Source organism: Scyliorhinus canicula, chromosome 19 (assembly GCF_902713615.1).
Source record: "Scyliorhinus canicula chromosome 19, sScyCan1.1, whole genome shotgun sequence".
Classification (NCBI taxonomy): Eukaryota; Metazoa; Chordata; class Chondrichthyes; order Carcharhiniformes; family Scyliorhinidae; genus Scyliorhinus; species Scyliorhinus canicula.
This window is the reverse complement of record NC_052164.1, coordinates 8,989,081-9,014,444: the sequence shown is the minus strand read 5'-3', so window position 1 is coordinate 9,014,444 and position 25,364 is coordinate 8,989,081. Positions and strand designations below refer to the sequence as shown.

The following is a 25,364-nucleotide window of genomic DNA, read 5'->3' as shown; positions in this document are numbered from 1 at the left end:
TGGATTGAAGGATTTACGAAACACACAATGCTCCCCAGTGGCTCAGTTGAGTAGCTAAGCCATACAGATCGCGTTCAACGCCTTCTCTGCTGTATTAATTCAAATTGGCCAGGATTCCAGTACAGGCGTCACAAACAATTCTCATGTACCCGGGCTGTGAACCATCGACCAGAATTCCTGTTTTTGATCCTTGCCCCATTGATTTCTGCTGTATACGTAAGTATGTGGGCATTGGGCAATGATGGGGCTCTTCTGCTGCTATGCTTCTCACTGCTGACGCGTTTCCAGATGCTGCCCAGAATCTGAAACCGATACTCAAGACGGGGCTGAAGGTTTCCTGCAGGAATGGAGTGAAAAGTGTCAGGGAAAGGAGGGAAAAAAGTCCGCAGGATAGTTTTTTTTCCTTTTATCTAGCTTGCAAGGTAGAAAGTTGGAGGAATTAATAAGTACGGAGTTTTCACACATGCACTGTCAAGGTATGAAAATTCTGCAGAGCACAATCATAAAATAGCTCAATTTTTCGAACCTACAAGGTAATGTCTGGAATAAAAGCAGAAATAGCCAGCAGCACTCATATAATAATAATAATCTTTATTAGTGTCACAGGTAGGCTAATATTAACACTGCAATGAAGTTACTGTGAAAATCCCCTAGTCGTCACACTCCGACGCCTGTTTGGGTACACAGAGTGAGAATTCAGAATGTCCAATTCACCCAATCTGCAGGTCTTTCAGGACTTGTGGGAGGAAACCGGAGCACCTGGAGGAAACCCACGCAGACACGGTGAGAACATGCAGACTCCGCACAGACAGCGACCCAGGCGGGAATCGAACCTGGGATCCTGGCGCTGTGAAGCAACAGTGCTACCCACTATGCTACCATTTCAGATGACCTAAAATATTAGCTCTGCTTTTCTCCCCCACATCTCCCTGACCCGCCGAGCATTTCCAGTCATTTTACGACTTTATTTTATTTTACTATTTTATTTCAAATTTCCTGCTCTTTGCTTTTGATTGAGATATTTGCACTCCAGTTTTGTGTGCTGGCTGCAGTACCTGTTTTCTGCCACTAGATATCTCTGCATTTTGTAAAATACCACTAACATTTAGGTTAAACTTCTATATCATAGTTGGCTTCTTTCAACAAAAGTATTTATCTCATGTTGCATGACTAGATGCTGTGAGTTAGGATCCTGTTTTTCAAACAAATTCCTTTCCACTCATGTTTTTATCAATGGAAAATTGCGGTTCGCTTCCTGAAATGGAGAAGGTGCATCTGTACCATTACTTCAAATTAAATTGGACAAGGAGACATGTATTCAAACTAGTCAGTAACTGGTGCATTTAGGACTGATTTCAAGAGATTCTTCTTCATTCAAAGTGTGATCATTATGTGGACCAGGCTTCCAGGAATAGTAAGTGAAACAAAGACTCTGGAACCTTTTAAGAAATAATTGGGTGCTGAATGGATGGAGTTGTTACATCCCCTCAGATTGATGACTTAAGATGAGGAATACCTTTCTTTATCTGCAATTACCTTGTGAATGCGCAGTTCCCCTGATATGACCATCTCTTAGAGAGGGGACATGCTTTATCTGATCTAATGGAGAACCTTGTCCCCAATTATCAGATTAGTTCAGAGTGTCCACATTTGGCTCATTCAGGCAGGGGAATTAAAAGACAAATACAAGACAGATTAAAGGCAAAAGCTCTGCTGTTTAATTCACCAAGGGGAGGAGATAAGATATGAACAACAAAAGAGGCTGCACATGAGGCTATAACTTGCAACGTTTGGTAAGGTGGAGCACAGAGTTCTTCTGTAACATTGAATATAGTTGCAGAAAGCTAAATTATAAATACTGGAATTTGAACTAAACGCCAAAACACTAGCCAAAAAGAATAAAAATCAGGTGAACAGTCAGGCATCAAGCCTTCCTCAGTTTGGAGTAACGGCCCTATCCAAACATTTAACTTTCTTTTACAGTTCCGGAATCGTGACTGACTCGGGCAGAGTAGAGGTGGTGTGTTGTGAGGGTAGATTTCCATAATAAATAGCTGAATGCCGAAAGCAATTAATAATCAACTATGAAAGTAAATGTTGGACATCCCGCCCCCACCATGTTATGGGGGAAATTTATTTTGCAGCTTTTTCCAATTAATTGTATTCAAATGTATTGCACAATTTGAATGAGATAATGGTTTATGGTTTTATTTTTTGATGGCTTCTAAATGCAGTACGGTTGCTGTCTCAGAAATATGTTTAGCTGCAGTATATATAACACTTGTGATATTCTTGGAATGAACAATGGGGCCGTTGAGAGGAGTGTTGCTTTTGTTGGATCAGATCGATTGCAATGTGGTTTTGATTTCCCCCTTGTTAAAGTGTTTTGTCTTTTGCTTCATAAGTGGGGACTTTGTTCTGATCACAGTTGATATTCCCAGGGCATAGGTGTGTGTTTATTTGTTTTCAATTCTTATTGTTTATAGCGATCTTTGTCAAAGCTTCCATCGCAGGAGCTGGATAAAGTAACAATGAACATGGGCTTAGTCCGCCAGGTCAGTTTATAAAATGGCACCTTACCTCCGTGCTTTACCACAATATCCTGTCTGCTGCACTGCATGTACTTTTATAGGTAATGTGAGATTTGCTACTAACATGTTGCAAAAAGAGAGAGCCTTCAAGACACCTAATGACTAATTTCTTAAAGATTATTTTACACTGAATAATTCTGTCCAAACGTTAGGCACTGCACTAGCCACCTATGGCTAATTTAAAAATCCAGATGTGGCTAATTGCATCTCTCATTAGTAAATAAAGAAGTAGTAATAGACACCACCTTTGAGCATGTGATCCTGTCACTCATAGTTGCACGGCGTATGCATGCGAGCGTTACCTTTTTTTTGCTGAAAATGAAAGGCCGAGCCAATGAGTGTTTATTAATCATTGACTGTGTTTTACTCCCTTGGTTACTATGTGCTAGTCCTGTGCTATAATGGTGTATGCCACGGGTGGGAACATGGACTTCAGCACAATGGAAATACCAGCAACACTGGATGGAGTTGCCATCACAGGCAGCTCGCGATCAATCAATCACCAGTCACACAATAAGTGCTGCAGGCCGGCAGCAGAGAGTAAACCCAGCCTGTCAGGGCAGACAGGAGTAGCCAATCGTTGTTCTGCACAGCAAGGCGGAGGAGAAGCGGGTCCGGAATGAGGGCAGGGACAGCTCTCGGCAGGGAACGAGGGTGGGTCTGGTGTTGCTCCTTGTGTGAGTCAACCAATTTCAATAGTCACTCCAGTAAAGGGCAGAGTAATGCTGGGCAAAAATCTAAAACCTGCGCTGCGATGCGGTGTGTCGGCTAAATCTGTGCCCAAATTCCCGGCTTCGCTGAGAAAGGAAGACTGCCAAACAGAAGATGATTGTTACGTGTCAAGTACATCTGTCTGTACCATGTGAAAGGCATCTACTAAGATCAGTGGATGTGGCTAAACCGAATCACTTGGTCACTTGTGGTTGGTTAGCGTTGGAAAACACTGCTAGGCAAGCATATTTGGAGGGCTGTAGTGTTGTTGCTGGTATTATTTCACATTAGTAATAATAATAATAACCTTTTTATTGTCAAAAGTATGAAGTTATTGTGAAAAGCCCCTAGTCGTCACATTCCAACGTCTGTTTGGGTAAGCTGGTATGGGAATTGAACCCGCTCTGCTGGCCTTGTTCTGCATCACAAACCAGCTGTCTAGCCCACTGAGCTACACCATAGAACTGTAACCATGTAAACTAAGAGGCTCTAATGAGTTAAATTTTAGTCCACCAAGGTGATGGATACTGGGGTTGGGAAATGAGATTATTAATTGTCTACATCAAGCAGTTTTAGAACACAGAACTGTACAGCACAGTACCGGCCCTTCGGCCCACGATGTTGTGCCAAACTAGTCTGAAACTAAGATCAAATCAACCTACTCCCAATCATTCTAATGCACTCCATATGCCTATCCAATAACCGCTTGTTCCTAAAGTGTCCGACTCCACTACCATAGCTGGGAGTGCGTTCCACACCCCAACCACTTTGAGTAAAGAACCTACCTCTGACATCCCTCCTATATCTTCCACCATGAACCTTATAGTTATGCCCCCTTGTAACAGCCACATCCACCCGAGGAAAAAGTCGCTGTACGTCCACTCTATCTATCCCTCTCATCATCTTATACACCTCAATTAAGTCACCTCTCATCCTCCTTCGCTCCAATGAGAAAAGCCCTAGCTCCCTCAACCTTTCCTCATAAGACCTACCCTCCAATCCAGGCAGCATCCTGGTAAATCTCCTTTGCACCCTTTCCAGTGCTTCCACATCCTTCCTAATGAGGTGACCAGAATTGCACACAATACTCCAAATGTGGTCTAACCAAGGTCTTGTACAGTTACAGCATAACCTCACGGCTCTTAAACTCAATCCCCCTGTTAATAATGCTAACACACTATAGGCTTTCTTCACGGCTCTATGCACTTGGGTGGCAACTTTCAGAGATCTATGGACATGAACTCCGAGATCTCGCTGCTCCTCCACATTCTTCAGAACACTGCCGTTAACCCTGTAATCCACATTCAAATTTGTCCTACCAAAATGAATCACCTCACACTGATCAGGGTTAAACTCCATCTACCACTTTTCAGCCCAGCTCTGCATCCTATCAATGTCTTTTTGTAGCCTACAACAGCCCTCCACATTATCCACTACTCTACCAATCTTGGTGTCATCAGCAAATTTACTAACCCAACCTTCAACTCCATCATCAAAGTCATTGATAAAAATCACAAATAGCAGCTCTGATCCCGCTGGTGACTAGGCTCCAGGATGAAAATTTACCATCTACCACCACCCTCTGTCTTCTATGTGATAGCCAGTTACTGATCCAATCGGACATATTTCCCTCTATGCCATGCCCCCTTACATTCTGCATGAGCCGACCATGGGGTACCTTATCTAGTGCCTTACTAAAATCCATGTATACGACATCAACTGCTCTACCTTCATCTATGTACTTAGTTACCTCCTCAAAGAATACAATCAAACTTAACCCTCACAAATCCGTGCTGACTATCCTGGATTAAGCTGTATCTTTCCAAATGATCATAAATCCAGCCCTCAGGACCCTTTCCAATAATTTACCTATGACCGAAGCGAGACTAACCGGCCTACAATTCCCAGGGTTATACCTATTCCCTTTCTTGAACAAGGGGACAACATTCATCTCTCTCCAGTCTTCTGGCACTATTCCTGTAGACAGTGAGGACATAAAGATCAAAGCCAAAGGCTCTGCAATCTCATCCCTCGTCTCCCAAAGAATTCTAGGATATATCCCATCACGCCCAGGGGATATATCTATCCTCAGGCTTCTCAAAATTTCTAACACATCTTCCGAATATCTACCTCCTCCAGCCTACCAGCCTGCACCGCACTATCCTCCTCAACAATATGGCCCCTCTTCTTTGTGAACACTGAAGAAAAGTATTAATTTAGTGCCTCTCCTATATCTTCAGACTCCATGCACACGTTTCCACTACTGTCCTTGTAAAAAGCCTTGGGGTTTTCCTTGATCCTACCCGCCAAGGACTTCTCATGCTCCCTCCTAGCTCTCCTAAGCCCTTTTTTGAGCTCCATCCTAGCTATCTTGTATCCCTCAAGTGCCCTAACTGAACCTTGTTTTCTCATCCTTACATAAGCCCTCTTCTTCCTCTTGACAAGACATTCAACCTCTTTTGTAAACCATGGTTCCCTCATTCGACCATTTCCTCCCTGCCTGACAGGGTCATACCTATCAAGGACACGCAGTATTTGCTCCTTGAACAAGCTCCACATCTCAATTGTGCCTATCCCTGACAGTTCCTGTTTCCATCTTATGCTCCCCAATTCTTGCCTAATCGCATCGTAATTACCCTTCCCCAAGTTATAAACCTTGCCCCGCCGTATGTTCCTATCCCTCTCCATTGCTATAGTGAAAGTCACCAAATTGTGGTCACTCTCCAAAGTGCTCTCCCACAACCAAATCTAACACTTGGCCCAGTTCATTGCCCATTACCAAATCCAATGTGGCCCCGCCTCTTGTCGGTCTATCCACATATTGTGTGAGGAAACCCTCCTGCACACACTGGATAAAAACAGCCCCATCCAAACTATTCGAATTATAGTGGTTCCAATCAATATTTGGAAAGTTAAAGTCACCCATGACAGCTACCCTGTGACTACCACACCTATCCAAAATCTGCATTGCAATCTTTTCCTCCACATCTCTGTTACTGTTTGGGGGCCTATAGAAAACTCCTAACAAAGTGACCGCTCCTTTCCTATTTCTACCTTCAGCCCACACTACCTCAGTAGACAGATCCTCCTCAAACTGCCTTCTGCAGCCATTATACTATCCTTGATTAACAATGCTACTCCTCCACCTCTTTTACCACCTTCCCTAATCTTACCAAAATATCTAAACCCTGGATCCTCCAATAACCATTCCTGCCCCTGTTCTATCCACGTCTCCGTAATGGCCACAACATCATCGTCCCAGGTACCAATCCATGCTTCAAGCTCACCAACCTCATTCCTGATGCTCCTCGCATTGAAGTAGACACACTTCAAACCATCTTCATGCCTGCAGGTCCACTCTTGTGACCGTGGTACCTTCCTCAGTACCCTCTACCCTCAACTTCCTGAACTCCAGCAACGCTATCTCCTGGACTACAAATCAGTTTCCCATCCCCCTGCCAAATTAGTTTAAACCCCCCCCCCCCCCCCAAAAGAGCTGTAGCAAATTTCCCTCCCAGGATATTGGTGCCCCTCTGGTTCAGGTGTAACCCGTCCTGTATCTACAGGTCCCACCTTCCCCAGAATGTGCTCCAATTATCCAAGTAACTGAAACCCTCCCTCCTACACCATCCCTGTAGCCACGTGTTTAACTGCGCTCTCTCCCTGTTCCTCACCTCACTAGCACATGGCACTGGCAGTAAACCAGAGATGACAACATGGTCTGTCCTGGCTCTCAGCTTCCACCCTAGCTCCCTGAATACCTGTTTTACATCCCTGTCCCTTTTCCTACCAATGTCGTTGGTACCAATTTTTAAAAGTCTTGCATCTGATTAAAAACAATGTGGAAATATTTTACTGTCCACATCTTTTTAGTTCCAGAACGTCCCTTGAATGAACCACTGTGGGGCTTTACTTCCTTGCACCATATGTTTTTGTGGCCTCTGATGTGAATTCCCAGCCGCATTTAAAAATGTTCCAATTAAGGGGCAATTTAGCGTGGCCAATCCACCTACCCTGCACATCACGGGTTGCGGGGGTGAGACCCCCGCAGACAAGGGGGAGAACGTGGAAACCCCACATACACAGTGACCCGGGATCGAACTTGGGTCCTCAACGTTGTGAGGCAGCAGTGCGAACCACTGCGTCATCGCGCCGTCCCGTGCAAAACATTATTATGACTGATAACCAAAAGCTCGGTCAGAGAGGTGGCTTTTAAGGGGTGAGTTAAAGAGAGGAAGCGAGATGGAGAAATGAGGATGGAGATGGGTTTCAGGCTGAAAGCAAGGCTGCTAATGGTGGAGTGATTCAAGACCAGGGGTGCGAATTTCGCCACAGTTGGAGGAGCGCAGACATTTTGGTAGATTCCAGGGCTAAAAAGGCGAGGCCGTGGAGGCATTTTGGAAACAAGTATTAGAATTTTAAAATGGAGTCATCATTGAACCAGGAACCAATCTTTTTAATAATATAATAATCTTTATTGTCACAAGTCGCTGTCCAAAGATGTGCGGGTTAGGTGGATTGGCCATGCTAAATTGCCCGTAGTGTAAGGTTAATGGGGGGATTGTTGGGTTACGGGTATACGGGTTACATGGGTTTAAAGTAGGGTGATCATTGTTCGGCACAACATTGAGGGCCGAAGGGCCTGTTCTGTGCTGTACTGTTCTATGTTCTATGTTCTAAGTAGTATATTAACACTGCAATGAAGTTACTGTGAAAGCCCCACGCTAGGTTGGTGAGCACAGTTATGGGAATTAAATATTAATATCCAGTCTAGATAAACAGCAGTGGTGTCTAGAATCCACCCTGGGTGTCACCTAATCAATACTTTCAATCTCTGCGGTGTGGGTGCGTTTCAAAACCTTGGGCTAGGTACTGAGCTTGTGTTTTTGAAATCCCATGAAAGGAAAGAAAAGAATTGACTCATCCTGTCCCTGTGGAAACCCAGCCAATTCTCAGCTCGGTTCGGTTGATGGGACATTTACCTCTCAAGCTTCAAGCCTCCACTCTAGAGCTTCAACAAACAATGCATATTGACAATTCAGTCTGGCACGGAACGAATGCGGTGCATTATTGAAGGTGTCAACTGTGAGACGATGTATTGAATTGGAGAGTAATATAAAGGGGCGATTCTCCGAGCCCCGCGCCGGGCCGGAGAATTGCCGCAACAGCGCCACAACGCGCCCAACGCTGGCATGTGATTCTCCGAGGTGCGGAGAATCTGCGCCATTTGCGTTGGCGCGCTGCGGGCCGCTGGAATTGACGGGGCCGCCAATTCTCCGGCCCGAATGGGCCGAGCGGCCGCACTGACACGACAGAGTCGCGTCCGCGCCATTTAGCCCTGATCGCTGCCGGCGGGAATTCTGCGCGAACGGTCGGGGAGGCAGCCTGTGGGGGAGGGAGGGGCTCCTTCACCGCGGGGGGCCTCCGATGGAGTCTGGCCTGTGATCGAGGCCCACCGACCGGCAGGCCGGCCCCCCCCCCCCAGGCCTACTTTCTGGAGCGGCCGGCCCCTGAACACTGATGCCATGTTGAGTCGGGGCCGACGCGCTAAAGAACTCCCCCGCGCAGTTTAGCGCGGCGCCCATTTGGAGCCGCGAACGGAGGCTGGAGCGGCGTTAACCGCCCCAGCGCCTTGCTGGCCCCCTGTGGGGGACAGAATAGGTCGTACCCGGCCCGGTACGCGCTGTTGTGAAACGCGACGGCGTTCACGACGACGCCAACACCTGGGCTCCATATTGGAGAATCGCCCCCAAAGGATTTCTGCCACTTCAGCATCTTAACCAGTGTTCCACCCTCGGCCAGTACCACCAAACATAGATCAGTCAGTCAGTTATCTCATTGCTGTTTGTGCAACTTTGGTGCAAAATGACTGCTGCATTTCGCAAGTGGTGCAGCACATCTATTTGGCATATCATGTCTGAGATGTCTCTCCGGAGTGCAGTTCTCCTCGTGCCACTCCCCTGCCTTCTCCCCATAGCCTTGCACATTCTTCCTTTTCAGATAATAATCTAATACCCTCTTGAACGCCTCGATTGAACCTCCGTCACATTCTCGGGCAGTGAATTCCAGATCCTAACCACTCGTGTTGTCATTGCTCCTTTTGTTCCTCTTGTTCTTTATCCTTCTTGCCCTCTTGTTCTTTATCCTTCCACCAATGGGAACAGGTTTTCCCTAACCACTCTGCCCGGATCCCTCATGATTTTGAATACATCTGTTAAACCCCATCTCAACTTTCTCTTCTCCAAGGAAAAATAGTCCCAACATCTCCAATCATCTGCCTAATAACTGAAATTCTTCGTCCCTGGAGCCATTCTCTTGAATTGTTTCAACTTTCCCTCTGTTGCCTTTGCATCCTTTCTAAAGGGTGGCACCCAGAACAGGGCGCAGTACTTCAGTTGGAGCCAAACCAGTGTTCTATACTTGCTGTACAAATGTGCTGCAGAATATTATCTTGCTATAGTATAAGGTGAATCTGTGTCCTCTTTGAGGCCACAAATTCTGAATGCTGTTCAGTAAATGGTGATTTTGTACGGTCAGGAGTGAGAGGGAAAATGGGGCATGAAAAGCTGAAATACTGGTGGGGCCGGGCTTAACAAACTTCAGATCCAGTTCGCAATGGCCATAACTTCCACAAGGTAGTGGTTCGAGCCAATTTGTCATTCTTGGCACTGATCTGATTTGATGGTTCTTGACCATATTTTAGACTGGTCATCATCAAAAGCCATGCAGCTTGTTGCACCCTTAAACTCGGGACCTTAAACTGGTCCTGGTAAGTCCGCAAAATAATGTCTGCCCTTCCTCTTTTTACCTCTGCTTTGTTGCACATTTTCTCATTCTACTCTTTCACTTGTTTTTTATCCCCATCTCGCCTCCTTTAATTTTGTTTCCCCTTCTTCTGCGATTCCATTCTTTTGTTTCCTCCTTCATGCTGGTTCTCTCTCTCTCGCCATTTCAATTCTCTTTCTCACTCTTTGTTGTTTCTCTTGCCCCTTTCACGTCTATTTCAATCACTTTCTCCCCCTTTTTTTCACTCTCCACTAATATTTCTCCTCTCACCCCTCACTCTCTCCCCTCCTTTCTCTCCCTCCCAATCAGCTGGGGGTTGGGGGGGGGGGGGGGGGGGGAGGGGGGGGGGGGCGCGAGTGTCGTCCAGCATCTTTCAAAGAGCAGGGATAGATCTTCACACCCTATAACCTCAGAGCAGTCTTAGAAAACAGCAACAACAACTTATATTTATAATGAATGTCCCAAGGCACTACACAGGAGCATTATAAAACAAAGAATCGGGCAGCACGGTGGCACAGTGGTTAGCATTGCTGCCTACGGCGCGGAGGACCCGGGTTCGAATCCTGGCCCTGGGTCACTGTCCGTGTGAAGTTTGCACATTCTCCCCGTGTCTGCGTGGGTTTCACCCCCACACCCAAAAGATGTACAGGGTAGGTGGATTGGTGACGTTAAATTGCCCCTTAATTGGAAAAAATAATGGATACATTAAATTTAAAAAAATAAACTAAAACAAAGAATCACATTGAGCCACTTAGGCAGATATTAGACCAGATGATGTTTCATAGAATTTACAGTGCAGAACGAGGCCAGAATTTTACAGCGCAGAGGGAGGCCATTCGGCCCATCGGGTCTGCACCGGCTCCTGGAAACAGCAACCCTACCCAAGGTCCCACACCTCCACCCTATCTCCATAACCCAGTCACCCCACCCAACACTAAGGGCAATTTGGACACTAAGGACAATTATCATGGCCAATCCACCTAACCACGCACATCTTTGGACTGTGGGGGGAAACCGGAGCACACGGAGGAAACCCACGCACACACGGGAGAACGTGCAGACTCCGCACAGACAGTGGCCCAAGCCGGGAATCGAACCTGGGACCCTGGAGCTGTGAAGCAATGTGCTAACCACAATGCTACCGTTGCTGCCCCGTGATCAAAATCCTTGGGAAAGAAGTAGGTTTAAGGAGCGTCTTAAATGAGGAAAGCAAGGTAGGGAGGTGGTGGGGTTTGGGAGGGTTTTAAGACCCAGGCAAATGACAGCACAGCCTCCAATGGTGGAGCAATTAAAATTGGGAATGCCCTGAGAGGAGCACAGCTATCGTGGTGGGTTGTGAGGCAGGAGGAGATACAGAGAAACGCAGGAGTGAAGCCAAAAAGTGGTTCGAAAACAAGGATGAATATTTTGAAATCAAAGTGTTACTTGCTTGGGAGGTTAGCAAGCACAGGGGTGACAGGGAAGAGGAACTATCTACAAGTTAGGACAGGCAGCAGAGTTTTCGATACTTCAAGTTTATGGAGGGCAAAATGTGGTGAGGCCAGGCAGGAGAGTGTTGGCGTAGTTGAACATAGAAGTAATGAAAGTCCGAATGGGGCAGAGAAACAGAGGTGAAGTCAGGCAATATTACGGAGGTGGAAATAGATGGTCTTGTGATGGCACAAATATGAGGTTCCAATCTCATTTCGGGATCAAATATGACACCAGGGTTGCGAACACAAAGATCTTATTCTCAGACTGTTTCCAGGGAGAAGGATGAAGCAGTAACAGGGGAGCAGAGTTTAGAGTGGGGACCGAAAACAATGGTTTCAGTCTTGCCAGTATATAACCGGATAAAGAAATCACGTAGAAAATGGTGGGCCATGGAGAGTTAACACTACAGCATGTGGGATTCTTCGAGAAACAGCAAGTGAGGGTTTCAAAAAACTAAGTGGCAGCAATAGGACCCGAGAAAACAATATACTGTCAGAGGCTTGCATGAATAAATGTCAGTGCAGCACTTGAAAAGCACAGCGGACCAGATTTAGGGGCCAGCAGGGACTTGAAAGCAAAGGGAGTTGGAATTTATCGGGGGAAAAAGCCTCCCGCAATGACAGCAGGAACATTGTTCCCAACTCCTCGTGAGGGATAGAGTCAGAAGTCAGCTGGGCCAGAAGAGGATTTTGGCAGCTTTGTAAGGTGCTGGGAGCCTGACTTTCCAACAATACAGAAAGCAAGAAATATGGTGTTGTAAAGGAAACTACCAGCATCCAAAGAAAGGTTGATGGGGCATTTTTGGAGGAGCGAGCTGGGAGATAGAATTAAAGAGCTGGTCATTGACTTCAGGAAGCAAAGTATTGTATGCACCCCTGTCTGAATCCATAGATTATCGTAGAATTTACAGTCCAGAAGGAGGCCATTCGGCCCATCGAGTCTGCAACGGCTCTTGGACAGAGCACCCTACCAAGGTCAACACCTCCACCCTATCCCCATAACCCAGTAACCCCACCAACACTAAGGGCCATTTTGGACACTAAGGCAATTTATCACGCCAATCCATCTAACCTGCACATCTTTGGACTGTGGGAGGAAACCGGAGCACCCGGAGGAAACCACGCACACACGGGAGGATGTGCAGATTCCGCACAGTGACCCAAGCCGGACATCAAACTTGGACCCTGGAGCTGTGAAGCAATTGTGCTACCCACAATTTTTCTGTGCTGTCCGAGGGGGAGATAGTCAACAGCTTCATATTCCTAGGTGTGCACATCACCAAACATCTGTCCTGGTCCACCCACGTCGACATTATGGCCAAGAAAGCACAACAGGGCATATACTTCCTCAGGAAGCTAAGAAAATTCGGCGGGTCGACATTGATTCTTACCAACTTTTACAGATGCACCATAGAAAGCATCCTATCTGGCTGCATTACAGCCTGGTATGCCAACTGCTCGGCTCAAGGCCGCAAGAAACTTCAGACAGTCGGGAACACCGCCCAGTCCAACACACAAACCTGCCTCCTGTCCATTGACTCTGTCTACACCTCCCGCTGCCTGGGGAAAGCGGGCAGCATAATCAAAGACCCCCTCCCACCCAGCTTACTCACGCTTCCAACTTCTTCCATCGGGCAGGAGATACAAAAGTCTGAGAACACGCACAGACTCAAAAACAGCTTTTTCCCTGCTGTTAGCATGCTCCTAAATGACCCTCCTATGGACTGATCTGATTAATACTACACTCCTGTGTGCTTCACCCGATGCCGGTGTCTCTGTATTTCCATTGTGTACCTTGTATTGCCCTTATACGTATTTTGTTCTCATGTACTAAATGATCTGTTTGAGCTGCACACGAAAATACTTTTCATTGTACCTCAGTACACGTGACAATAAAAAATGCATTCCAATCCAATCAACCAGAACTCAAATGAATACGAGCCAACGTATGCAATTTGTCCTCACAATTTAACCCTTTAATTTCTTGTCATTATACGGGTAAATCTGCACCGTGCTCCTCCGCAGCCAACATTTCCTTCGCCACAGTCGCCACAACTGTTAAGCTAAGCTTGGAAAGCTGATCCGGATTGGGACAGTAAAACATTTAGGAAAACCTCAAGCTGAGGCAGAAAGGTGTCGGAAAGGGAAGAAGGTCGAGTGACATGAGTCTCTGAACACCCAAGACGGAGACTTGGAACAGGGAAGAGGGTGGGTGAAAAGATGAGTTGGATGGAAGTGAGGGAGGAGGAAGAGGTGAAGAGGGAAGTGAGGTTGGTGGAGATGTTGCTCAATGGCAAGTGAGCATCCTTGAATACGATTTTTAAAATTAAGATTACCCAATTCATTTGTTCCAATTAAGGGACATTTAGCCTGGCCAATCCACCTACTCCTACACACCTTTGGGTTGTGGGGCGAAACCCACGCAGACACGGGAGAATGTGCAAACTCCAAACGGACAGTGACCCAGAGCCGGGATCGAACCTGGGACCTCGTGCCGTGAGGCAGCAGTGCTAACCCACTGCGCCACCATGCTGCCTATCCTTGAATACATTTAACAACCGACAAATTGTATATTAAGCCTGGGCCTTTCTGGTCAACACCATTCCCTTAAGCTACAAGTAATGTTTGATTTCTTCATCGATAACTTGATTTCAGATCTTCAACAGGGAAAACAACATTACTGTTAAATTCCCAGTCACGCTGCTGAACCTAGGGCCATGACATGGTTATAGTTACATTGCCGTGAGTTCCTGAACTATTCACATAATGAGTGATGATTAAGACCATTGGAACTGAAAGTCAATGTTTGCAAATGCTGCAAAATCAAGTTGGAAACTCTAAAAATACACAATCGGTCTATCATCATTTGAGAAAAGAGACTGGTCGACATTCCAGTTTTAATATCCAGTTTCTGACGAAGGGTCCCTGACTCAACTTCATCCTTTCGTGTTTCGTCCATTTCTCTTGCGTTTTATGTGTCTTACGGGGCTGAGGGGACAACTGGCAGAAGGTGGAACATGTTCACATTTCGGGCACTGAGAAATGTGGGAAAACTGCAGGACATTGGCTAATTTGATAGGTGGGCAGATGCAGTTCGATGTCGGGAAACGTGAAGTAAAAACATTCCCGTTTTGTAAACAGCCTTCATCACCAGCACAGGTTGTTCCTGCTGCTGCCAGCTTCCCTTTCTGAAAAGTTTCACCAAAGCCGTCCTCTGCTAGACAGACTTCGCTGTGGTTGGAAATAAAGACTAGTCTGGGTTCTTGTGCAGTTTTGGTTCTGCCTCCTGCACAGATGTGTTCATACAGCAGCATTGATCTCCCAGCTGTACGATAGATTCCAAAGATAACAACCACGGCATACCCATAAGTCTAATTAGTTCAGTAACTGCAGCATTTCAAATGAGTTAAAAGTTTCCCCAGTGTATCGTTGTTTCTTGACTGAACTTTAATTAATTGCAGCTTATTTTCTTGAATGAATTGATGTAGTGGCAAATATTGCAAACTTTCAGGTATCTAGATCTTAGGGCGCCAAGTTGGTGGCTCAAAGCTTTTAAGCTTTGCTGAAGTAACTTTGTTGCTTAGGATTTGTTTCTCCTTCATGCATCCCATTCTGGTTTCAATGACGCTGTTGGATTTGTTTGGGGGCGAGCCGTCTTGTGGTACCTTAATGACCGGAATAGGCCAATTGTGTTGTCCAGTGTCAGACTGAGCAATGCAGAGCAGGACATCAGGATGAAGAATCCCCCTTCTGGGGCAGTTAGGCCGGTGTGGATGGAGGGGTGCTGTATTTGGCCTTGCTACCTCTGAATAGGGAACTTTTAACCTTTGCACTCCGACACTTCGGAGTCTGTGGGTGTGAGGGTGCATGTGTGAATGTTCATGAGGGTGCGTTAGATCAGGGCTACTGCCAGAGTTGAATATTCTCTTCTTTTACAAAGGAAAGAACAATCAGGTGGATAATACTACAGCCAAGAAACCATACCTTCGCACAAGTGAGCATGTATCAGTTGACCATTGCACTCGGTTTAACCTAACTTTACAAAGATAGTGCTGTTTATTTGTGCATGCCTGTTGCAATGTTTTCTGTATATCGTGCAGTTCAATCCACTTGTTATCTATATTGCATAACACTAGAAGTTATAAATACCTTCTGTATTAGAAACTCCGTATACCCTGTCCCTTTGCGATAGGAGATTACTGGGCCCCTGACATCAAGACCATTTTTACAGACTTCTGCTGTCTTTTCAACTAATAACCTTGATCATTTTATGTCCTTTTTAAAAAAAAACTCGACTGATTGATGACAGTTGACACGGGGCAGCTAACTAGGAAAACAGTGGCCTCTCTTCATCTTCCCTTCTCACATACTATAGATTCCTCGTTGCTCAGCATGCTTGTCATTTTCTCCCTGAAGGATTAGAGTGGGTGGCTCGCTTTCAACTTGCTGCCAATAATACAGACTCTCGTACAATTTGTGCAGAATCTCCGAGCTGTAAGAATTTGAACATAATAGCTGCCTGCTGACAATTCTATCATTTCACGTCTTTCTTCCACAATGAATTCAGTTTGTTACAACCCATAGCTTCAGTCACAATAACAAATGCAATTGTTTGAAATCCAACAATTGGAAACCGGAGTGTACTTGCTGTTGAGATGCTCATTTTTCTCTTGCGGGTGATATTCACAAAAATGTGACGAAACCTTTCTTGTGCAGCTGATGTTTTTTTGTCACTAATTCTGCCTACCTTCCTCTCTCCCGTTCCTCCCCTGTCCCCTTTGTACAGCCTCGCATTTGCTCTCATTTTCTCTCTTTGTGTAAGTCTCTATTTATGTCTCTGCCCGTCTTCCTCTCTACTTATCAAATTGAGCTGAGGGTGAGTTGTGGAAAGAACTGGATCTGGGAGGAGGGAGTTGTGTGGGAGCAGGTAGGGAGCTAGATTCTAGGCAGGGCTCTCACCCCTCTCAGTAGACCAGACAGCACAGTGCCGGAGAAGAGATGCATTATTGGAGGCATTGGGCTGGATTCTCCATTATTGGGACTATGTCCCCACACTGGCATCAAACGGTGGAGTTTTACTCCTGAAAATCCTGGATTCCCAGCCCTGCAGGGGCTAGCAGGGACCCGGAGTAAATCACGCAGCTTTTGATGCAGATACGGGCCCCCGCACCTCCGGGTCAGAGGCCGAGATGTGCCGGCGGCGGCTTCCAACGGCATAGTGGACTCGGACCCGCGGAGGTAGACGACAAAGGAGTGCTCCCGCCCGATCGGCGCCCCACCAGGAATCCGTAGCCGTCACGCGAGTATCCCGACGGGCTGGACCAGGTTAGATCCACCACGCCGTTGGGTGTTCGGCGGGTCAGGAGCAGGGGGAGAATGTCGGAGCGGGCCACTGGCAATGGCTCCAGGCGGCGTGCCATACTCCCCGGTGATGCCGCTTTTTGGTGCCCGGAGAATTGGCAAACTGGTGCCAGTCCCGATTTCTGCGTCACAGTGGATTCTCCTCCACGGCGCCAGCTGCAATTTCGGCGTTAGGGTGTGGAGAATCCAGCCCATTGTCTTTTGGCCTCTTCTGCCTGACACAGTGGGCTATAAACGGCCCATGGCACTAATCAGGGAAAGGTTGGGAGTTCTCCAGGTGTCCGGACCAGCATTCTGAACAAAAGATCATTATAACTCACTGGTTATTTTTCATGAGACTGTTTATACGCATATTGTTTGCTGTGTAATAACACAGGCCGGAAGCTAGATATTGGCTGTGTAGCGCTTTGGGATGCCCAGCAGACACGAACGATGCTGATCAAATGCAAGTTCTTTCTTTCCGTTAGACTTGCTCTGTGCCCATATAATGTTTCCTGGTGCACCCTTTTAATATAAGGTGCATTTAATTTGTTATGCAAATTCAGTTGTGTGGCAGCATGTATCTGAATTCATGTCTCGATCTGAATCCAGGACATTTTTTTTAAAAAATTTAGATTACCCAATTATTTTTTCCAATTAAGGGGCAATTTAGCGTGGCCAATCCACCTATCCTGCACATCTTTGGGTTGTGGGGGTGAAACCCACGCAGACACGGGGAGAATGTGCAAACTCCACACGGACAGTGACCCAGAGCCGGGATCGAACCTGGGACCTCAGCGCCGTGAGGCGGTTGGCTAACCACTAGGCCACCCGTGCTGCCCTGAATCCAGGACATTTAAACCAAGGAAAGTACAGAATTCCCCTCATGTCCTGTCCTTCGAGGCCAGGCTGTTCCACTTGAGTTTGACACCAATGTTATAAAGTGCACCGGGGACCCTCTGGGCCTCATGGCCACTTCATAAACTTACTGCAAGAGCCCTGCTTGCGTAATTCTTGGAGAGTGGGAATGTTTTAAAAACATTCAGAATTTATGGCTTAGGGCTAGTGCAGGATTTAAAAAAAATGTTTTTTAAAGCAAAACAAAAATGTTTTGCACGTTTTGAGACCAGCATTTAAAAAAAAAAAATGTGATAGTTTTAATATAGTTCAAAACCAGGATGAATTGACACATCCTCTTTGCTTCTTGGATTTTAAATTCTTTTTGCCATTCATCTTCAGAGGCTTTCAGAGAAAGGGTTTATTTGTTGCAGGTCTTGTGTTGGGGGGAAAAAAGCCGTCTTATTAAAAGCTGAAAGGCTCTTTTTGTACTCAAGGGTTTAATGCAGAATCATTAAGATGTTAAAAAAGCACCTTTTATAATGTGCTTTCATACAGACTTATAAAGGCCATCTTCCAAGTGGGGTCTCTATTGAATGCTTTCATCCAACATGCGGTGGACATGAAAGATGGAATGCATTAGCTTGTAATGTTGTTGAACATTGCTATACAAAATCCAGCTTTCTGAGAGGAACTGTAATGCAGTGGATTCTTTTAGCCGAGCATGGAAGGCAGGGTCATGGCATTATTTGCTAGGGTTCATGAATCCCTGATATTTGTGCATATTTGAAAATGAACAGGAAGAATTATTATTTTGTATTTCGTGTTTCAACAACTTGAAAGGAGGCACGGTAGCACAGTAGTTAGCACTGTTGTCCGATTCTTGTTTGGGTCACTGTCTGTGCGGAGTCTGCACGTTATCCCCGTGTCTGCGTGGGTTTCCTCCGGGTGCTCCGGTTTCCTCTCACATGTCCCGAAAGACGTGTTTGTTAGGTGAATTGGACATTCTGAATTCTTCCTCCGAGTACCCAAACAGGTGCCGGAGTGTGGCGACTAGGGGCTTTTCACAGTAACTGCATTGTCAGTGTAAGCCTACTTGAGAGCAGCACGGTGGCGCCGTGGGTTAGCCCTGCTGCCTCACGGCACTTGAGGTCCCAGGTTCGATCCCGGCTCTGGGTCACTGTCCGTGTGGAGTTTGCACATTCTCCCCGTGTCTGCGTGGGTTTCGCCCCCACAACCCAAAGATGTGCAGAGTAGGTGGATTGGCCATGCTAAATTGTCCCTTAATTGAAAAAAATGAATTGAGTACTCTAAATTTATATTTTTAAAATGTAAGCCTAATGGTGACAATAAGATTTATTATTTTTTAAAAACTTTTAATGGGAAGTTTGACTTTAGATGGCAGTGGCTTTTTTGAGTCTGCGAGCAGTGGGTTCAAATCCTACTACTGGACTTAAGCTCCTCATCGAGGCTGGCAGCCTAGTGCAGTACCCAAGGAGTGTTGTGCTGTTGGAGGAAGAGACGGTGAACCACTATGTCTGTTTTGTTTGGATCTCATGGCACAGGCCAAAGAAAAGCAGAGAGTTCTCCAGGCCAGAGACTCTCAACCAACACCACAAAAGTTGACTTGAATAACTGGGTATTCATCTTGCTGTTCTTTTGCGGGATCTTGTTGTGTTTGAAATTACTTTTGTGTTTGCCTGCATAACTGTAGGCGCTGAACCCCAAAGGAATGTGTTGACTGTGAATCACTTGAGGATATTTCCGAGAGACATGATAAAACGGTACATAAATGCAAGTCTGCCTCTTTCTGCCTGTTCCAATCTCAGCATGTGTTCATAACAAGGCTTCTCAAAAATGCTGAGTAACTTAATTTAGTTTCTAAATATATGAAAGTGAAACAGCCTTGGCAAAGCTGCTATTTTGAGAGCAGCTTTTGTGGAGTTCTGGCATTTAATTGTTAATTAATGCCAAGCTGCCTGTATACTGTAAAACCTGGTAATAGGGCTATGTTATGCATGTCAGATCTGTAGACTGAATAAGCACTCCATTGTTTCCCAGCACAAAGGAGTGCAGAAAATAAATGTACGTTGGCAGTGTATATGAGACTTTTTGTTTCCTTTTTTTTTGGTATGCTCGTGATTGGTACCAGTCTGGAATTTAGGAGAAAATGCATTTTAAGCATGACGCTTGGAGTGAGAAGTAGTCAAGATTTTCAAACTGAAGACTCCAGCCATCAATTTGAAGGAAGATGGTAGTTAATTAGGAAGGAGAGATCACACAGGGAGAAACTGAGTGAGCCCCAACATTACGGCTGAGTTGCCATTTTACTTCTAAACATACAGAGTTAGGCTTCACTGCATGTTCCTGCGTAACAGGGTAAATGCTGAGAGGCTGTTTCCCCTGGCTGTAGAGTTTTGGAACTATGGATGGTGGTCTCGGGCTAAGTAGATTTAAGACTGAGTTTAGGAGGAACTTCTTCACCCAAAGGGTTGTGAATCTATGGAATTCCTTGCCCAGTGAAGCAGTTGAGGCTCCTTCATTAAATGTTTTTAAGATAAAGATAGATAGTTTTTTGAGGAATAAAGGGATTAAGGGTTATGGTGTTCGGGCCGGAAAGTGGAGCTGAGTCCACAAAAGATCAGCCATGATCTCATTGAATGGCGGAGCAGGCTCGAGGGGCCAGGTGGCCGACTCCTGCTCCTATTTCTTATGTTCTTATGCTTCGGTGATGGTGAATCTTTAAAATTCTCCAATCGAGAGAGTTGTGGAAATTTATTCAAGACTACGATCAGTAGATTTTTTTAGCACTAAGGGAATTGAGGGATATGGAGATAGGGCGTGAAAATGGAGTGGGGAATAGAATTATAGAATTTACAGTGCAGAAGGAGGCCATTCGGCACATCAAGTCTGCACTGGTCCTTGGAAAGAGCCCCTACTTAACCCCACACTTCCCAGTAATCCACCTAATCTTTTTGGACACTAAGGGCAATTTAGCATGGCCAATCCACCTAACCTGTACATCTTTGGACTGCGGGAGGAAACCAGAGCACCCGGAGGAAACCGACGCAGACATGGGGCGAACGTGCAGACTCCGCTACAGCAGTGATCCAAGCCAGGAATCGAACCTGGGACCCTGGAGCTCTGAAGCAACAGTGCTAACCACTGTGCTACCGTGCCACGCTATATCTTTATATAGGGCAGCACGGTAGCATGGTGGTTAGCATAAATGCTTCACAGCTCCAGGGTCCCAGGTTCGATTCCCGGCTGGGTCACTGTCTGTGCGGAGTCTGCACGTCCTCCCCGTGTGTGCGTGGGTTTCCTCCGGGTGCTCCGGTTTCCTCCCACAGTCCAAAGATGTGCGGGCTAGGTTGATTGGCTATGCTAAATTGCCCTTGGTGTCCTAAAAAATAAGGTTAATGGGGGGGGGGTTGTTGGGTTACGTGGATAGGTTGACTTGAGTAGGGTGATCATTGCTCGGCACAACATCGAGGGCCGAAGGGCCTGTTCTGTGCTGTACTGTTCTATCTATCTATCTATATGTAGAAGTTATAGGTAGAAGTTCCACCAAGATCATATGAATGGGAGAGCAAACTTGAGGGAGTATATGACCTATTCTTGCTCTTGATTTCTTATATTCCTATGAATTTTTGCAAGTAATTGTATCTCTCCCTCCCATTGTAATACTGGAGATCAGGCATTTACTGAAGTCAGGTGGGAACGCAATCTCCTGATGTTTAAGATCCCAGTATGCCACCTACAACATTCGACAAGCATATCTGTGCTTCAGGCATACAAATATTGCATTTTCCTCCACTAGACATGTCTATTTTATTGATACCAACTGACTACTTAAAGATATTGAGAATAATTGCAGCTGAGGTTGCAGTGATGTCCAAATTCTTAATTCCGTATCAGTCGCTTTTTGCCTCCGTGTATACAGTTTTAAATGTATGTGCTGATTGCCTCGTTTCATTGCATTTACGCCTGGAGACAAACCTGAGCTGATGTGGTGATCAGAGTTGACTTGAACATGGTGGTACATAAAGGAATATGGGGATGGTGTGGGGAAATGGGCTTTGCAGAGGATCAACACATAGTGATGGGCCGAATGGTCGTCTTCTATGTCGTAACCATTCTATGATTCTAAAATGATCATCCAATATGCCGCAACCTTTTTTTCCAGTAAAAACAGAAAACACCGCTTGTACTCAGCAGACCTGGTAATATCTACAGAGAGAGCAACAGGGTGAATACTTCGGGCACCACCAAGCCTCCTTCTACCCTACATCACCTAACCCTATCAACACACCTTCCATTTCTTTCCCCCTCATCCAGCTTCCTGTAAAATGTATCCATATACACCTACTCCTTGCGGATGAATTCCACACTCTACCATTGTCTGGCTAAAGAGATCATAGTGGGTAACTTTGATCCATGTGCCGTTTGTTCAGAAGGTGTTCTCCGATTTGCACTTACAATCTGTTCTTTCTTCCAGAACTCAGTAACACGGAGCGCCCCCTTAAACAGCGACGCACAGAATAGAATGGAGCCCGGTTCCTCACCACGTACGACAAGAGATTCGTCATCAAAACTATAACTAGTGAAGACGTAGCAGAGATGCACAATATTTTAAAAAAGTACCATCAGGTATGTTTAGGACGCAGGCTACGTTTGGTTTTAATTCATTGTGGCAAAGGTTGGGATCTGGAATTTCCAAAGCGTTAAACGTGCAGCACGCTGAAACTGGACGGGTGATATGGTGAAAGTTTTTGGATGCCCCCTTGATGTCAGTGATAGCCGGCTGGGATCTTGGATGCTGAAACCTGCAGTGCATATGGAGTTCAAATCAGAGTCAGTGAAAGCAGGCAGAATAAGATCAAAAGAACTAGAAGCAGGAGCAGGCAATTTCCGCCCCTCGAACCCGCTCCGCCATTCAATACGATCATGGTTGATCTCATCTCAGTCTCAATCCACCGTCCTGCCCGCTCTCCATAACCCTTCAACCCATCACTAATAAAAATCTATCTCCTCAGATGAACTCAATGTGGTGGCATTCCCCACACTCTGGGTAGTGAATTCCACAGATTCACGACCCTTGAGAGAAGTAATTTCTCTGTTTTAAATCTGCTACTCCTATCCTCAAACTGTGACCTCTCGTTCTGGACTTTCCCACAAGAGGAGCATCCACTCTACGTCCACTTTGTCCTAAACCTTTAATCGCCTTTGTAACTCAATTAGATTTGCCCTCATTCTTTTAAACTTGAGAGAGTATCGACCTAAACTCTTCAATCTTTCTTCATAAGGCGAGCCCCTGATCTCTGGAATCAATCTAGTGAAACCTCCTCTGAACTGCCTCTTATGCAACTACATCCCTCCTTAAATAAGGGGACCAAAACTTTGCAGCAACATTTACTAATTTTATACTCAATTCTTTGGCTACAATGGCCAAAATTCCATTTGCTTCCTTATTGCCTGCTGTAGCTGCATGCTAATTTCCTGCCATTCATGCATGAGGGCACCCAGATCCCTCACACCGAATCGCAATGAGGTTTTTCTTGATTTAGATAATATGTTGCATTTCCGTTTTCCTAAACAAAATGGATAACCTCGCACTTATCCACATTAACTCCATCTGCCAAATTGTGACCCGTTTACCGAACCTATCTATATGCGTTTTTAAATGTCTTATTTCCTGATTGCAATTACTATCCCACCTAGCTATAGTACCTGCACCAACTCATTTATATACATTGTAAATAGTTGAAGCCTGAGGACCAAACCCTGTGGCACCCCACTAGTTATATCTTGCCAACCAGAAAAAGACCCATTTATCCGACTCTCTGCCTTCTGCTGGTTGGCCAACCTTCTATCCAAGTTAACAAATGATCCTTAATCCCAATATGATCTTACCTTGTTATTAACCTTTTGTGTGGCCACTTATCAAATGCCTTCTTGAAGTCAGATGTAATACATCTACAGGACACCCATTATCCATTTGGCTTGTTACATCTTGGAAGATGTAGTAGATTAGTCAAACAGGATTACCTTTCATAAAACCATGCTTACTCTGATGAATTGTCCTAACCCTAATCCACAATATCCTGTTATTGCTTTCATAATTGTGGATTCCAACAATTTCCCAATGACAGATGTTAAGCTAAGTAACTGGTTTGAAGGTTTCCTACCTTCTGCCTCCCTCCCTTTGAATAAGTATAATACATTAGTATTTTTTCCGTATCCAGGGAATGTTGGAATAAATATAACCAATGGATCCACTATCTCCGCTGCCACTTCCTTTAAGTGCCTAGGATGTAGGCCATCAGGCCCTGGGGCCTTCAATACCAATCATTTGTTTAGTACTTTTTCCCATTGATGATGATTGTTCTAAGTTGCTCCCTTTCTACTAGCTCTACATTACCTGATGCTATTGGATGTTACTATTATCCTCCGTTGTGAAAACTGAGGCAAAGTATTGATTTAGTGTTTCTGCCATTTCTGTGTTCCTCACTATTAACTCCCCAGTCTCATCCTGCAAGGGACCAACATTCCTTTTAGTTACTCTCTTCCCGTTAATATATTTATAGACCTTTTGCTATACTATTTTATATTTGCATGAGTTTTCTTTCCTAATTTGCCTTTGCTCTTTTTATTACGTTTTTAGTGACCCTTTGTTGATCTTTACAAGTTTCCCAATCTTCCAGCCTGCCACTAGCCTTTGCAATATGATATGCCTTCGATTTGTCTTTATGTTGTCTCTAACTTCCTTGCTTAGCCATGGATGTTTTTTTCCCCCTCTTACAATTTTTCTTCCTCTCTGGAATATATTTTACTGGGGAGGAATTGAATATCTCTATATTTTTAATATTGCCACAGCTCATCAACTGTCCGGTCTTTTAGTCTTCCTGCCCATTCCACATGAGCCAAATCTGTCCAAATGCCTACGTGATACCTTTGTTTGACTGCAAAATGCGAGTATTGCACTCCAGTTTTCTCGTCCTCAAACTGCATTTAAAAATTCTATGATCACGCTTCCCTTGTGAATCCTTAACCACGAGGTAATTAATTCATCCCTCCTACATACACAATACCCCCCCCCCCCATTTAGTTTTTAAAGCCCTATCTACAGCCTTAGTTGTGCGATTCGCCAGGACTGTGGTCCTTGCATGATTCAGGTGAAGACTGCTCCATCGGAACAGCTTCTTCCTTCCTCAGAATAATGGAACCAACATTTTAATCCACAAAGAAATGTATTTAGTCACAGACCTGATGTGCGCTGGAACTATGACCTGAAGATAATATCCTAGATGGGAAAAAATGTTGCTGCACCAGGATTTAATAAATCTTAAGAAATTACAGCATTTTCTGTTTTTTTAATATAAATTTAGAGTACCCAATTCATTTTTTCCAATTAAGGGGCAATTTTGCATGGCCAATCCACCTGATCCTGCACATCTTGGGTTGTGGGGGCGAAACCCACGCAACACAGGAGGGAATGTGCTAACTCCACACGACAGTGACCCAGAGCCAGGATTGAACCTGGGACCTCAGCGCCGTGAGGCAGCAATGCTAACCACTGCGCCACCTTGCTGCCCCAGCACTTTCTGTTAGTTCAATATCAGACTAT

General features: G+C 45.3%; 1 protein-coding gene across 1 annotated transcript in view; it reads left to right on the top strand.

Moving 5' to 3' along the window:
- The window catches only part of LOC119954565 (phosphatidylinositol 5-phosphate 4-kinase type-2 beta-like), a 117,059-nt gene that overhangs the window by 53,058 nt on the left and 38,637 nt on the right, over positions 1-25,364 (top strand). Inside the window, 3 exon segments of the mRNA XM_038779906.1 lie at positions 2,487-2,555; positions 22,236-22,281; positions 22,284-22,387. Coding sequence (XP_038635834.1) covers positions 2,487-2,555; positions 22,236-22,281; positions 22,284-22,387 — 219 coding nt within the window.